Here is a 15295-nt window from a genome sequence, read left to right on the forward strand (position 1 = left end):
AGGTTTCCCATTGATAAGTAGCATTTCGATTTTAGACTGGGGTGCCTCAAGATTTTGCATACCGTTAAAGGGTGCCACAATTGAAAAAAGGATGGAAACTGTACTATAACATATCTTACAAAGCCAACAGGTGGGCCGAAATTTTTAATGCTGGCAGGCAATGGCCAAAGTAACAGAAGTTAAGACGAGCCAGTAAATGAACCTGGCATCCACCCAAAACACAGATATCCCAGATTAGGTGGGCTGACACTTTAAATTTTTAAAGGTTGCTGAGCAATGCAGACCATGCATGTGGGGGCTCAGTATTTATGTATTTATTTTGTGCCCATAAATCCGCCATTGTTTAATTCGCCGGTTCAGCCGCTGGGAGATAACAGCGCTCTTAAAAGTTTCCAATCTACTTGCCATTTATACAGAAAGCGCTGGAACCTTCGAGGGGAGAAGCAGCGGCGTGACTGTGTGCTGCCTTAGGAAATAACAATGAATCAAAATGCCTTAACTGATTATGGAACACATTTCTTGTGGTAATGTACCATCCAGGCCTTCAAATAGCAGCCATTTGCAGAAATGTCGTTTTCTCGGATTGACGGGTAATAGTGGAAGCGCTTTTCTTTGGGTCTGTAACACAAATAATGGTTAATAGCAGTTTATAGAGGGCTCCTGTCTTAAGTCTTTAAACGTGCTTCTTCCCTGCTAAGCCAGTGATGGTGTTTGACTTCAGATATAAAAGGAATATTTAAAAGGGGGATTATCAGCTGTTTGGTTTTGCTTCTTGAGGGGGAAGAAGAGCAACCGAAACAGACTTTCTAACCTGTCTGGGTGATCATTGGTGGCCGGCTGTGGGTGTCTGTGGGCACCCATTGACATGAGGCGGTCTTCTAGTCTACTGAGCAATTTTAACATTTTTTGCACGTATGTTAAAATCAGATCAAAGCCGAATCCGGCTTCGTTCAGGACTCTAACCGGCCGGCGGAGGTGCCGGCTGGTGGCTTGGGTCTCCCCATGGGACGGGAGATCCGGGCAGAGCGGTGGAAGGTCCCTGTGATAACGGCCGAGTGTCTGCTTATCCGCATCAGTTGTTATCATTAGAAAGCCGACCGCTGGCTCTAAAAAAGGGTACTGGGGTGATGCTTCTAGCTGCAGGCATTATCCAGGTACAACCACTTCTTCAAGAAGACGTACAGGAAGTGATTGTAATCCTCAGACATGAAATATGAACAAACACTATATCCCTCTATAGTGTGTACTTGTCTCAGTCCAGAGCACTAAGTGCCATTTCTGTCTGCTGCTTCCTCCCTCTATCAGCATGAGCCACGTCTGACAAGTTTTCCTGACACCAAGAGATAAAATGGAGACAGGGGAGGAAGCTCCAGCACACAGCCTGTGGTTACTTCCTGATATCTCAGATTGTGTTATCAGCTTTCCCAGTTATCTTCTATGAGCTTCTGAAACAACTCCCCTCTTTATGATGGAGATAAGGCGAGAAAGAGAGTTTGCAGAGCAGCCTGGGGTGACAACGCTGTTCCTCCATAAATACAGTACAGTGAGCGTTGTCACCCTAGGACAAGAAGTGTGCTACTGGCAGGATCACCAGTTGAAAAGAAAAAAAAAAGGCCTTAAATAGGCTTGAACCGCTTCCAAACCGCCCGCCGCCGATTTACTGCGACAGGGCGGCCCTCCTGCGTGCTCCCTCCCCCACTCGGGAGCGGGGACTTCGATGCACAGGGCAGGCGGCTCCAATTGCCGCTGGGCACCCGCGATCGCTCCCCGCTGAGAGAGAAGGACGGTCGGCTGTTGTAAACACAGCTGACCGTTCTTCTCTCTGGAATGATCACAGAGCGCCTGTGATCCTTCTATATAGGAACACAGGTCTCTGTGATCATTTCACAAGCCACGCCCACCCACAGTTATAATCACTCCCCTAGGCTCACATTTAACCCCTTGATCACCCACAGTGTTAACCCCTTCTCTGCCAGTGTCATTATTACAGTAACAGTGCATATTTTTAGCACTGATTACTGTAGTAATGTCACTGGTCCCCCCAAAAGTGTCAAAAATGTCAGTTAGGGGTCCGATCTGTCCACCACAATGTCACAGTCCCGCTAAAAATCGCAGATCGCCGCCATTACTAGTGAAAAAAAAAACAATAAAAAATGACATAAATCTTTCCCGTAGTTTGTAGACTCAATAACTTTTGTGCAAACCAATAAAAATACGCTTATTTTTATTTATTTATTTTTGGGGGGGGGGGGGGGATGTTATATAGCAGAAAGTGGAAAATATTGTTGTTTTTTTTTTGCTGTTTTTTTTTAAATTGTCGCTTTTTTTTGTTTATAGCGCAAAAAATAAAAATCGCACAGGTGATCAAATACCACCAAAAGAAAGGGGAAAAAAATATATCAATGTTATTTTGGTACAGCAATTGTCAGTTAAAATAATGCAGTGCCGAGTCGCAAAATATGGCCTGGTCATTAAGGGGGAAAATCTTCCGGTCCAGAAGTGGTTAAAGGCAGAGGAGCAACATGACATTCACCAAGCTAGGAAGAGTTCATAAGCAACAGGTTTCCTTTAAATATGGAGATCTCATTATACTGCCCCCACCCCCCCACTTTTCATACCTTGCATAAAAAACTGTTTTGTTTTATTTATTACGATCTACTGATTCATATATTGATCTGTCATACAATATTTCAAATAGCAGCAGGCTGTCACACTGAATAATTCGACATTGCTTCAGAAACTGTGCGCTCCCCTTTGTTATTAAAGACTCCCCCCCCCCCCTGCCATCGCCGTGGCAACCAACGAGTATAAACGATTATTGTGCCAGCCTATTAAACGGATTTAATTCAGCGACAGTAAACATTCGCGGTGGTGTTTTCGCTAATGAAGCCCGTGTCAGTGGGAAATAATTATGGTGGATCACTATTTTCGCTAAAAAGTGGGTGCGGAGGAATTAAGATAAGTGGGTAGTCAGGGGTTAACGCAAAGTAATAATTATCTATAATTTTAGCTAAGAATTTGGCGAGAAGTCATTTGGAAAATGATGAGGTGGTGTTTTCTATTCATGCTCGGAATCTTGGATCTCTTCCGCACGGCGCGGTGTGAGTGGGCGCAAGTCATCGAGAACCATTCAAAGTGTATAGTATCTCCTTATATATATATATATATCTAAAATGAGCCGGGCCCTCTGATTCCTCCTGTATTGAATTATATTGTAACTGTACTGACTCATGTTGTAAAGTGCTGTGCAAACTGGGGGCACTATATAAATCCCTTATAATAATATCTACAATATATATATATATATATATATATATATATATATATATATATATATATATATATATATATATATATATATATATACATATATATATTGTAGATTTTATTATATATATATATATATATATATATATATATATATATATATATATATATAATATATGTTTACAGTGCATCTGGGGTGCTATATAAATCCCTTATAATAATAATAATAATAATAATAATAATAAAATCTACAATACATATATATATATATATTTATATTTTTTTGATTTATATATATATATATATATATATATATATATATATATATATATATATATATGTATATAAATAATAAAATCTACAATATATATATATATATATTTAGAGTGTATCCGGAAAGTATTCACAGTGCTTCACTTTTTCCACATTTTGTTATGTTACAGCCTTATTCCAAAATGGATTAAATTCATTATTTTCCTCAAAGTTCTACAAACAATCCCCCATAATGACAACATGAAAGAAGTTTGTTTGAAATCTTTTGTAAGTGTATTAAAAATAAATAACGAAAATATCCCAAGTACAGTGCCTTGCGAAAGTATTCGGCCCCCTTGAACTTTGCGACCTTTTGCCACATTTCAGGCTTCAAACATAAAGATATAAAACTGTAATTGTTTGTGAAGAATCAACAACAAGTGGGACACAATCATGAAGTAGAAAGAAATGTATTGGATATTTCAAACTTTTTTAACAAACAAATACATTTCGTTCCACTTCATGATTGTGTCCCACTTGTTGTTGATTCTTCACAAACAATTACAGTTTTATATCTTTATGTTTGAAGTCTGAAATGTGGCAAAAGGTCACAAAGTTCAAAGGGGCCGAATACTTTCGCAAGGCACTGTATATAAATATTACAGCCTTTGCCATGACACTCAAAATTGAGCTCAGGTGCATCCTGTTTCCACTGATCGTCCTTGAAATGTTTCTACAACCTGATTGGAGTCCACTTGTGGTATGTTCAGTTGATTGGACGATTTGGAAAGGCACACACCTGTCTATATAAGGTCCCACAGTTAACAGTGCATGTCAGAGTACAACCCAAGCCATGAAGTCCAAGGAATTGTCTGTAGACCTCAGAGACAGGATTGTATGCAGGCACAGATCTTGGGAAGGGTATAGAAAACTTACTACATTGAATGTCCCAATGAGCACAGTGGCCTCCATCATCCGTAAATGGAGGAAGAAGTTTGGAACCACCAGGACTCTTCCTAGAGCGGGCCACCCGGCCAAACTGAGCAATCGGGGGAGAAGGGCTTTAGTCAGGGAGGTAAACAAGAACCCAATGGTCACTCTGGCAGAGCTCCAGCACTTCTCTGTGGAAAGAGGAGAACCTTTCAGAAGAACAACCATCTCTGCAGCACTCTACCTATCAGGCCTGTATGGTAGAGTGGCCAGACGAAAGCCATTCCTCAGTAAAAGGCACATGACAGCCCGCCTGGAGTTTGCCAAAAGGCACCTGAAGGACCCTCAGACCATGAGAAACTAAATTCTCTGGTCTGATGAAACAAAGATTGAACCTCTTTGGCCTGAATGGCAAGTGTCATGTCTTGAGGAAACCAGGCACCGCACATCACCTGGCCAATACCATCCCTACAGTGAAGCATGGTGGTGGCAGCATCATGCTGCGAGGATGTTTTTCAGCAGCAGGAACTGGGAGACTAGTCAGGATCGAGGGAAAGATGAATGCAGCAATGTACAGAGACATCCTTGATTAAAACCTGCTCCAGAGCGCTCTGGACCTCAAACTGGGGCAAAAGTTCATCTTCCAACAGAGCAACGACCCTAAGCACACAGCCAAGATAACAAAGGAGTGGCTATGGGACAACTCTGTGAATGTCCTTGAGTGGCCCAGCCAGAGCCCACACTTGAACCCAATTGAACATCTCTGGAGAGACCTGACAATGGCTGTGCACCGACGCTCCCCATCCAACCTGATGGAGTTTGAGAGGTCCTGCAAAGAAGAATGAGAGAAACTGCCCAAAAATAGGTGTGCCAAGCTTGTAGCATCATACTCAAAAATGAGGGTGTAATTGGTGCCAAATGTGCTTCACCACAGTATTGAGCAAAGGCTGCAAAACTTACGAACATGGGATTTTTTTGTTTTTTTAATTTTTAATAAATTTGCAAAGATTTCAAACAAACGTCTTTCGTGTTGTCATTATGGGGTATTGTTTTTTAGAATTTTGAGGAAAATAATGAATTTAATCCATTTTGGAATAAGGCTGTAACATAGCAAAATGAGGAAAAAGTGAGGCACTGTGAATACCTTCCGGATGCACTATATATATATATATTTATATATATATATATATATATATATATATATATATATATACATATACATATATACATATAAATATATATATTTTTTAATTATTATATACTTGTACACTATATTACCAAAAGTATTAGGATGCCGGCCTTTACACACACACATGAACTTTAATGGCATCCCAGTCTTAGTCCGTAGGGTTCAATATTGAGTTGGCCCACCCTTTGCAGCTATAATAGCTTCAACTCTTCTGGGAAGGCTGTCCACAAGGTTTAGGGGTGTGTCTATGGGAATGTTTGACCATTCTTCCAGAAGTGCATTTCTGAGGTCATGTTGGAGAGAAGGCCTGGCTCGCAGTCTCCACTGTAATTCATCCCAAAGGTGTTCTATTGGGTTGAGGTCAGGACTCTATGCAGGCCATTCAAGTTCCTCCACTCCAGACTCGCTCATCCATGACCTTGCTTTGTGCACTGGTCCAAATCATTTGGTGGAGGGCGGATTATGGTGTGGGGTTGTTTTTAAGGGGTTGGGTTTGGTCCCTTAGTTCCAGTGAAGGGAACTCTTAAGGAGTCAGCATACCAAGAATTTTTGGAAATTTCGTTCTCCCAAATTTGTGGGAACAATTTGGGGTTGGCCCCTTCCTGTTCCAACATGACTGTGCACCAGTGCACAAAGCACCTTCCCTTCCCCCCTTAACATAGTTTTATTACTTATTGAACCTGTTCTTGTGAAATTATGCAGCAGTGATGTCATCCTGTAATTTTAGTTTCAGGTGGACTTTTAAACAAAAAACTAATGCAGAACTTGTAAGCATCAATATAATATATGTTTGTTCTTGGGTTTAGATGCGCCATAAGCAAGCTCCAAAAAGAAAATTAAAGTTCAACTTCAGCTAACAATTTTTAAGCTGTTACAGCAAAGTTGTTTTCTTTTCTTTTCTTTTTTACTTTTGGAAAACTGTAGCTGACTGTTGTACTTAGGCAGTATTCTATGTTTCGTCCCAACGTTTGTAACCATTTTTGGTCTGACAACTATTGTAAAGTCTCCTTCTACCCAATAGGAACACTGTCTTGGTCAAAGTTAAGTTATGCCTGGAATCTGTGGCAAGTCATCTCTTGAGAAACGGTTCTATGGTGTAGTTCAGTCTTTTTCTTCTAATACGTGGTTGTGATAGGATGAATGAGTGCTGGATTTGGTATGACTTTGGTGGAGCAATTTTCCAAATGTGAAAGTGCTTAAAGGGAAGATGCTGTAGTATAGCCATTCCTAACCAGCATTCTGTGGAATCCTAGTGTTCCTCCACAGGTTTCTAGTGATTCTCTGGGCTGTGGCGGATTGCCCTCCCAGCTGATAGTGCCTGCATAATTCTGGGTCCAGTGTCACTTAGCAGAGCCATCTACACAACATCAATAATCCCTATGCTTATCCTTGTCTATAAGGGTGGCATACTGACCACGACTGTAAAGCTGGCCACACATGGATCAAAATTTGGCCTGTTCAGCAGGGACTGTATCTGTGTCATCTATGGGCTCACTATTGGTGCTTTTCCACTGCATGGAACCGAATGGTTCGGCTTGCTTTTGTGCTTTTCCACTGCTGGTACCGCATGGTACGGTGTAGGAACGGTTCGGTACGGTATGGCGGCGCTTTTCCACTGCATGGAACCGAACGGTACGGCTCTCAAAAATAGTACCACCTCGATTGTGGTTCCAAGAAGTACCATACCCAGTACCATATCCCACAATCCTTTGCATGCAGTCACTACTAGCCACTGATTGGTTAGAGAATCGTTGTTATCCCACCCACTTAACTTTAGTACTACTTTAGTGGAAAAGCAAACCATACCGTACCGTACCGAACCGTTCCAACACCGTACCATGCGGTACCAGCAGTGGAAAAGCAAACCGGGCCAAGCAGGGCCGAGTAGAGCCGAGCCAGCACTTGCAGTGGAAAAGTGCCATAAGGTTTGCCTTCTTCCTAATGACCACCAATACACAGGACATTTTTTCCCCATTGAATTGGTTTTAGTAAGGGTTCCCTCAGACCTGAAAATTATTTTAAGGGCTCCATAGGGGTAAAAAAGTTGTGAAAGGCTGTTGTAGTATATTAACATTGTTTTTTCACTTTCATTGTAGATGTTATGTGGATGACCTTGAAATAATGTTGCATTGCCTTTCCTTCCTAGAATCCTGACATCGTGTTGGTGCATTACTTGAACGTCCCGGCCATAGAGGACTGCGGGAAGCCATGTGGACCCATTCTCTGTTCCATCAACACAGACAAGAAAGAGTGGGCGAAGTGGACCAAGGAGGAGCTGATAGGCCAGCTGAAACCCATGTGTGAGTAATCAATTTTTCTCACAGCTACCTACATACAATGTCATCAGTTATAAATGGTGAGGACTGATAACACATGAATGTCCAAAATAACTCTTCAAAGAGTCAACTGTACCAATCCCTAGTGACTACGGCCTTGTCCTCATCTCTGTCATCTTTACCCTAAACCTTACCATGTCTGATTGGCTTCTGGAGGTTTCTAACCTGTGCGCTGTATTGTTACCTTATAGCTGCCACATTCCCATAAAAATAGGCAAATCCTCCAATAGAGAAGAATGGTGGTGCCTTGTGGTGGCCCTATTCCATGGCTAATATTGTGCTGGCCACTGGGACAGTGTGCAATACTGAACTCCTGGCATGTAAAGGGAAAAACACTAGGCAATTATGTTACTTAATGCTGAGTTTACATGCTATTTTAATGTAATCATTGCGGCAAATACATGTTTTGGTACTCCAACTCAAAACTCCGAGTTCGTAGGGCATTCACGTGAAGTTTCCTATATAAAAATTGCTATTTATTGTCTGTACGGCAGCACTTGATGCAGTGTTAGTTCCATGAGGGATAAGTGCTGTTCATCGAAACAGGACTTGTAAGGGTCACATAGATTACACTCTTAACTATACACAAACAAAAACCGCACCATTAAATATATACTGTACTGATGCTCCTGGTCAAGGTTATAAATAAACCACTAACTCAAAAGTATATCATCACAGTGCTATACAGTACGTATAAAAACACAAATATTGATGATAAATATACACATATAAGTCACGTCACTGAAAACCAGAAGTCCTTTCCAACGCGTTTCATCAATTAAATCCTGAAGATGCCCAATAGGAGGGGCAAAACATGTTGGGCGGGGACTCCTGGTTTCCAGTGATGTCACTTCCAGCCCCAGGTGCGCATGCCAGCTGTGGCACTTCTGGGTTTAGGTTTTCTGATCTGTTTGCTAGTGGGGGTTCATTCTTTACTGGTGAGTGTGGGCACATCAGAGGGGGCACTGATGACTTTTTTGGAGCATGCAGTCATTTTATTAATTACAATCTAACTGTACAATTTTTGTACAATCAATTTCTGATTTACCAAAACAAAGTAATTTGAGGACCAACCTTATCTACCCAATTAATTAGTATTCAGTCAGCCAGGGTCTTCCACTACATATGGGTTGGCAGATTGTACAATTAGAATGTAATGTGTGCTGAGCTTAACATACACCTCAATAATGTTTTTAGCCTATTCAGATTTAGAAAACAAACATCTACTGTTCATTAGGTGTATCACTCAAGTATGTATGGAAGAAATAAAGTGTATCTATAGCCAAAACATTTTTGTTTAGTTTTGGATAGAATTGAAGAGGATATGAACTCCTGTTGGAGGCTCTGTCGGAGAGATTCCTTCAATTCCTGTCAGATAGAAAGGTTGTCCCCAGGACAGCAACCCAGCCAGAAGTAAAAAAAAAGATTTTTGTAAGTTAAATCCCAACTCCAGGATACTTAAAAATGATACTTCGCAGTGGGGCCACGCCTGCACTGCTATGGTAATTGCTTTTTTAGGTCTAATTGTCTTGGTAAAGGAGATTTACTGGTCCGATTGTACTCTCCTCTGTGCTGCTAGACCAATCCCTACACCACCAGTCTAAGGGCCTGTCATCATGAAGACCAGTGCAGGGTCTATAGCCCTCATTGGACATGATGACACCGAGGCGCGGTCCACCATCAGAGCAAAGGAGAGCGCCACCTGCTGGAGAGAGGAGAATCAGGTAAAAAGCCTTTTACTCTTCCCTAAAAATTAGCAAATACTCCATGCATTGCAGGCGCAGCAACCCACTGCAAGGGATGATTTTCAAGTTTCCTGGAGTTGGGCTCTAAAAAGGGAAATGCTAGAACCTCTGTCAACTTTTTATTGTTTGTTTTTCTATAGCGGATTTCCCCTCACTTCCTGTTTGGAAGACATTGCCCCCAGAGCTGAATTGAGAGGACATTTTTAGTCTGCCACACATGGATAGAAATGTTTCTGGTTCTGCAGGGACTGGCCGAGTTTTGATCCATGTAAGGGCAGGCTGGTTGTACAAAAGTCGACCTAATGACCGAATTCTGTAGGAAGATTTCCACATGATCAGCACCTATAGCCGGCGGCAATGATCAGTGTATTCTGATGCCAGGGAAGTCTCTCCACTGTCAGAATACAAAGACAAAGTGGAAGGATTTCCCCATCCACCTCAAATTTGTGGATGGGGTATCAAGTCACTTGTTGAAAAAAATTTAAAAAAAGGAGCCCCAGATAGCAGATTAACCTGACAAGAGTTTGACTCTGTCCCCAATTCTATCCAAAACTAAAAAATGTGTTTAATACACTTTAAAAAGGTCAGGAATTGTATGTGACAACTCAAGTCATGTGAGATCATAGCCATAGGTCCGAATCATAGGTCTGAATAATCTTTTTGCTGTAATTGGTGCATACAAACAGTACAGGGACAGGTTAGTCCAGCACCCAGGGCAAGGATGCAAAACTGGGTGCACCACCTTGTGCCTATTCTTTGCTCCCTTTCTTTGGATGTAAATGATTGGCATGGAGTGTGCACTGCCAATGCATGGCCAATCACTGGCTTTCTTGTGGCTAGAAAATAATAGCATTTGCGTGTTTTTCTGTCAGTAGTGGGTGGATGGGGTGAAGAGAGGGTATTGTGGAGCACAGCATGACAGCAGTACATTAGCTGTTAGAACAGACATGAAGCTGCCTCCCGCAGGTTGCTAGCCACTGATCTGGAGCTTGCATGGATGAGGGGGTGTTTTTCCCCTCTTCTGTGCCCTGGGCAGCTTTCCCTACTGCCCACTCTTGTCCCAGCCCAGCGGGGACATGTGAGGTCAGCTGCTTTTTGAAAGTCTAGTCTTTACCTTATTGCCTGTACCTTTAAAGTAAACTTTTAGGGCTCAGTGTACCTGTGGCCGCAGGCTCAAGGCCTGGATGTGTCTTAAATTTTTATCCAAAGCACCCCAGGATTACCAAGACCTAAAATTTTGTAGTATACAAACTGAAATTCCAACTGTTTTTTGTGCTTTGATAAGCAAATTAGATATGTTCTCAAGCATCAGATAGCTTTTTCCAGGTGCAGGTTCAACTGTGAAGCTCGTGCTTGCTCCACATGGATAATCATCTTGAAAAATGTAGCTGCACACTGTATATATCCAGCATTCTCAAGAAAATGTAATTGATTCCGAGGGTCATGTCGCCCCCTGGATCCTACTACTCTGGCATGTTTCACCAAAAATTTGAACTTAATCGTAAAGATTAAGCCCAACTGTTGGGTGAAATATGTCAGCATTGAAGGATGCAAGCAAGGTCCTCTCTAGTTTTTTTTTTTTAATTTAAGGCCCTGGACACATAACAGAGTGCAGCTACATTTTTCATGAAATTTGTAAAAAAAAACATCTGCTTCCAAAGAAAAGACATAATACTTCATCTTTCCCACTGCCCAAGCTTTCGAACTTTGACCTGTTGAGGAGCTGAAGCATGCCCAATAATCTTCAGCATACAATGCTTTCAGAAGTGTTGAATGCTTGATCCCCCTCTGCATTCTGTAGTTCCATCCACCATCCATTCGTCCATTTGTGCCTACTGTGTACTGGGCGGACATAGCTTGCAGGTACTGTAGGAGCCACTAGAGATCCCAGCATGTAAGATACCATTGATTAGAAGCATCACTGTCAGCCCTGTATTTGGCAGCATTAGGGCACCTTGGGTAGAGGGCTACAGCAACATGTTTGGTGGGGTGCCACCAAGGGATCAATATGGGAAGTGTCTGAGGACCAGGCTACAGAAGGAGGTAGGCTGTAAGGCTCCATCTCTGAGAGCTCCTGCTTTGGGGGGAAACAGAGGAAGAAAGGTGAAGGTTTTTTGGGAGTATTTTCATCTGCTGTCCAGGTATGCAGGACACTGGGTAACCCCTATAAAGGTACAGACTACTCCTCAACACACACCCTCTCTCCATTACTATCAAATGTCACCTGGGACCAGGACAACTAAGTGTGTGTATATGGATTTCATTGATTTTTTTGTATAGCATTGAAAAAGACCTTCTGGACTCTTCTGGGTAGTGGGCTTGTGTCAGTTTGGGGTGCGGTGGGACCTATTGCCTATAAGGCCTTTAGTGGGTGTATAGAAGTGCAGCTGGAAAATATTGGTCAAGCCTGGTCACTTGTCCTTAAAGGAGCATGCAATGGAAGCTTCCAGAGGTCCCAGGTACTCCAAGGAGCCCCTTGCCCAAAATATCTCAAGATGCTTTCAAAGCCAACCCTGTGCCCAAAGTATCTCAGGACGCTTCCATTCACGGCCAGGCATGAATGGACTAAGAGTACATGGTGTGATCAAGCAGCCCAGCTTCTGGCACTTCATCTTTACCCAACAGAACCACAGAATGTAGAGGGGGGCCAAAAATTTGACACATGACACCAGAAATATCAGATGTTGAAGATTCTTCTGCAATTTTTAGCTCTTCCGAGCAAAGATCAACAACATAGGCAGTGGGGCAGATGAGTATTTAGTTTTTTCTTCCTTTAACTCCACATAGACTTTCCAGAAGCCTATAGAAATGTTTTGTGTTCAGAGTTCTTTTTTAGCTTCATTAGCTACAAGGAGGCTATTTGCTTGCATAAGAAATCCCATAGACTGAAAGTGATCCCTTCAGCTCAAATGGCCATATTGATGGTTTAATAACCACTTCCACTGGAATATTCAATGCGGCTGAAGTTGGGTACCTTGTCTAGTATAAGGAACGCTTCAGTGGCTTTCACTACACAAAGCCAACACAGTGAGCTGAATTTTAATGCTGACTGCAAAACAGCATGCAGAGAGACACACAGCTTGTAGACAAACTACTTTGTAGAACAATGTAACAAAAAAAAAATCTGGAATAAATTAAATTGCCTGCGAATTTAATCATTAAGATTTGAAAGAGGAAGAAAAATCCATAGCATTATTAAAACATGGTAAACATATGTAGAAAAAGGATCGAAAGGAGATCGCTTTGGGGTGGCTGGTTTGTGTTACAATTCGGAAAGTTCTGTACAATATTGTCTTAAAGGTCTTGTAAGAGTTATCTTGGCATGAATGTTTTCTGGTTGCGGTATTTCTCTCCATAGGTATGTTAGTTTTTGGTGCAGAGGATCGTGGGTTATAAGAAGTATGTTTTGCACACAATGGGTTAAGTTTACATAAGGAAGAGTTGGGGCTACAGCACACAGATTTAGTGTGAGGGTTATGGGGAGGGTTAGTATTAGGCATACTGGGACAGCTAGTGTTGGGGTAACAAGGAGATTTATTGTTAGGGTTACATAGATGGTTAGTGTTAGGCTTACTGGGAGAGCTAGTGTTAGAGTTACAGGGAGAGTTAGTGTTAAGATTACAGAAGGTTAGTGTTAGGCTTATTGGGAGAGTTAGTGTTAGGGTTATAGGCAGTGTTCGGGTTTGGATTACAGGGAGGGTTAGGCTTATTGGGATAGTTGGTGTTAGAGTTATAGGCAGGGTAAGTGTTAGGTTTATAGGGAGGGTTAGTGTTTGGGTTACAGGGAAGGTTAGTGTTAGGCTTATTGGGAGGGATGGTGTAAGGGTTATAGGCAGGGTTAGTGTTAGGGTTACAGGGAGGGTTAATGTTAGGGTTACAGGGAAGGTTAGTGTTAGGGGCATAGGGAGGGTTAGTGTTAGGCTTACTAGGAGAATTACTGGTATAGGTAGGATAAGTGTTAAAGCTTAAGTAAAGTTACCAAAAATTCAGCACAAGGGACTGTAATTATTATTAATGTGATGTGTCCCTTGGGCTGATGGGGCTCCTACTTTAGTGGAAATCTTACTCCTCTCACCCCCCCCCCCCGTTTGCTGCTGCCACAATTGTTTGGGGTGCGGGGGTGGCATGGTTAATACAGTTGAAGGACCTATGACTACCCTCTCCACCCCCATCCACGCAATTATAGAAACTGTACTATAACTATAACTAGGCCTTTCATTCATCCATCCCTTCTTCATCCATAGATCTTGATTCACTCATGCATTCATAGAAGCCATAGTACAGCCTCTATGAATGGAGGAAGTCCATGACTACATATATATAAATATATATATAAATATATATATATATATATATATATATATATATATAGATAGATAGATAGATAGATAGATAGATAGATAGATAGATATAGATATCAATATCTATATATATATATATATATATAGATATATATATAGATATATATATATCTATATATATATAGATATATATATATAGATATATATATATATATATATATATATATATATATATATATATATATATATACATATATATAGATATAGATATATATATAGATATATACAGGATAGTAGTTGCGCTCATAGGTTCACATAAATTAAATTTGTGATATGGACTACTTTTTAAGAAAACATATTGGCCACTCAAGAACCTTCACTTTTTGCTGAAGTCCCTGAAGGGTTGACTTGGCCTCATGTATCAGATCATTGTAATGTTGGCAAGTCCAAGTGTGTCCCATACGCAGCTTTTGGGCTGATGAATGTAAATTTTCCTTTAACATTTTCTTATATTATGAGGAATTTATTTTGCCATTAGTTTTGAATAAATTCTCTGTACCACTGTAATCCCCAAAACAGCAGAGATCACCTCCATGATGCTTCACAGTTGGGATGCTGTGCTTCTCCTCATAGGCCAAGTTGACTCCCCTCCAAATATAACTTCTATGATGGTGACCATAAAACGTAATTTTGGTTTTATCACTCCAAATGAAGTTATACCAGAAGCTTTGGGTACTCCTTTGTTTGGCGTATTGAAGGTGGGGTGTTTTGGCACAGCAAAAATAATATTTTACAAATTCTACTGGGGGTATGTAAACTTAGGATCGGTATTATATAATTTATTGAAGGGAATATGTGTGTATGTGTATATATATATATATATATATATATATATATATATATATATATATATATATCGTGACAGGGTGAAACTGTGTCACGGTGAAAATGGTTGGTTAAAGGACACAGAGTGTGCACATTTGGCTCCATCCAAGATTACAGTGTAGCTGTGGAGTGGAGAATTTTTTTTTACAGTTTTCTCCAGGTTTTGGTAAGCCTGGATGGGGCTCTGTAGTTGGGAGATTCCATAGTGTTTTGGGTGGGAAGGAATCTCTATCCCTGTGTCCAGGTTTTGTGGATGACCAGCAGGGTGTCCAGGTGCACAAAGGCCTTATAATGGAGGTTTAGGTCCCTTTCACACGGGCTTTCTGATCAGGTCTATCTGTCAGTTTTTCAGGCGGACCTGATCAGATGCTCCATGCACCCCTATGCAGC

The 15295-nt window shown here is 41.2% G+C and overlaps 1 protein-coding gene across 9 annotated transcripts in view; it reads left to right on the top strand.

The window, feature by feature from the left end:
- Positions 1 to 15295, top strand: part of CAMTA1 (calmodulin binding transcription activator 1) — a 2131086-nt gene that overhangs the window by 1722437 nt on the left and 393354 nt on the right. For all 9 annotated transcript variants that reach the window (XM_082273273.1, XM_082273274.1, XM_082273270.1 and 6 more), the window contains exon 6: positions 7785 to 7938. In XM_082273273.1, the coding sequence (XP_082129399.1) occupies positions 7785 to 7938 (154 nt within the window). The remainder of the gene's footprint in view (positions 1 to 7784; positions 7939 to 15295) is intronic.

Source organism: Pelophylax lessonae (assembly GCF_965119305.1).
Source record: "Pelophylax lessonae genome assembly, chromosome: 12".
NCBI lineage: Eukaryota > Metazoa > Chordata > Amphibia > Anura > Ranidae > Pelophylax > Pelophylax lessonae.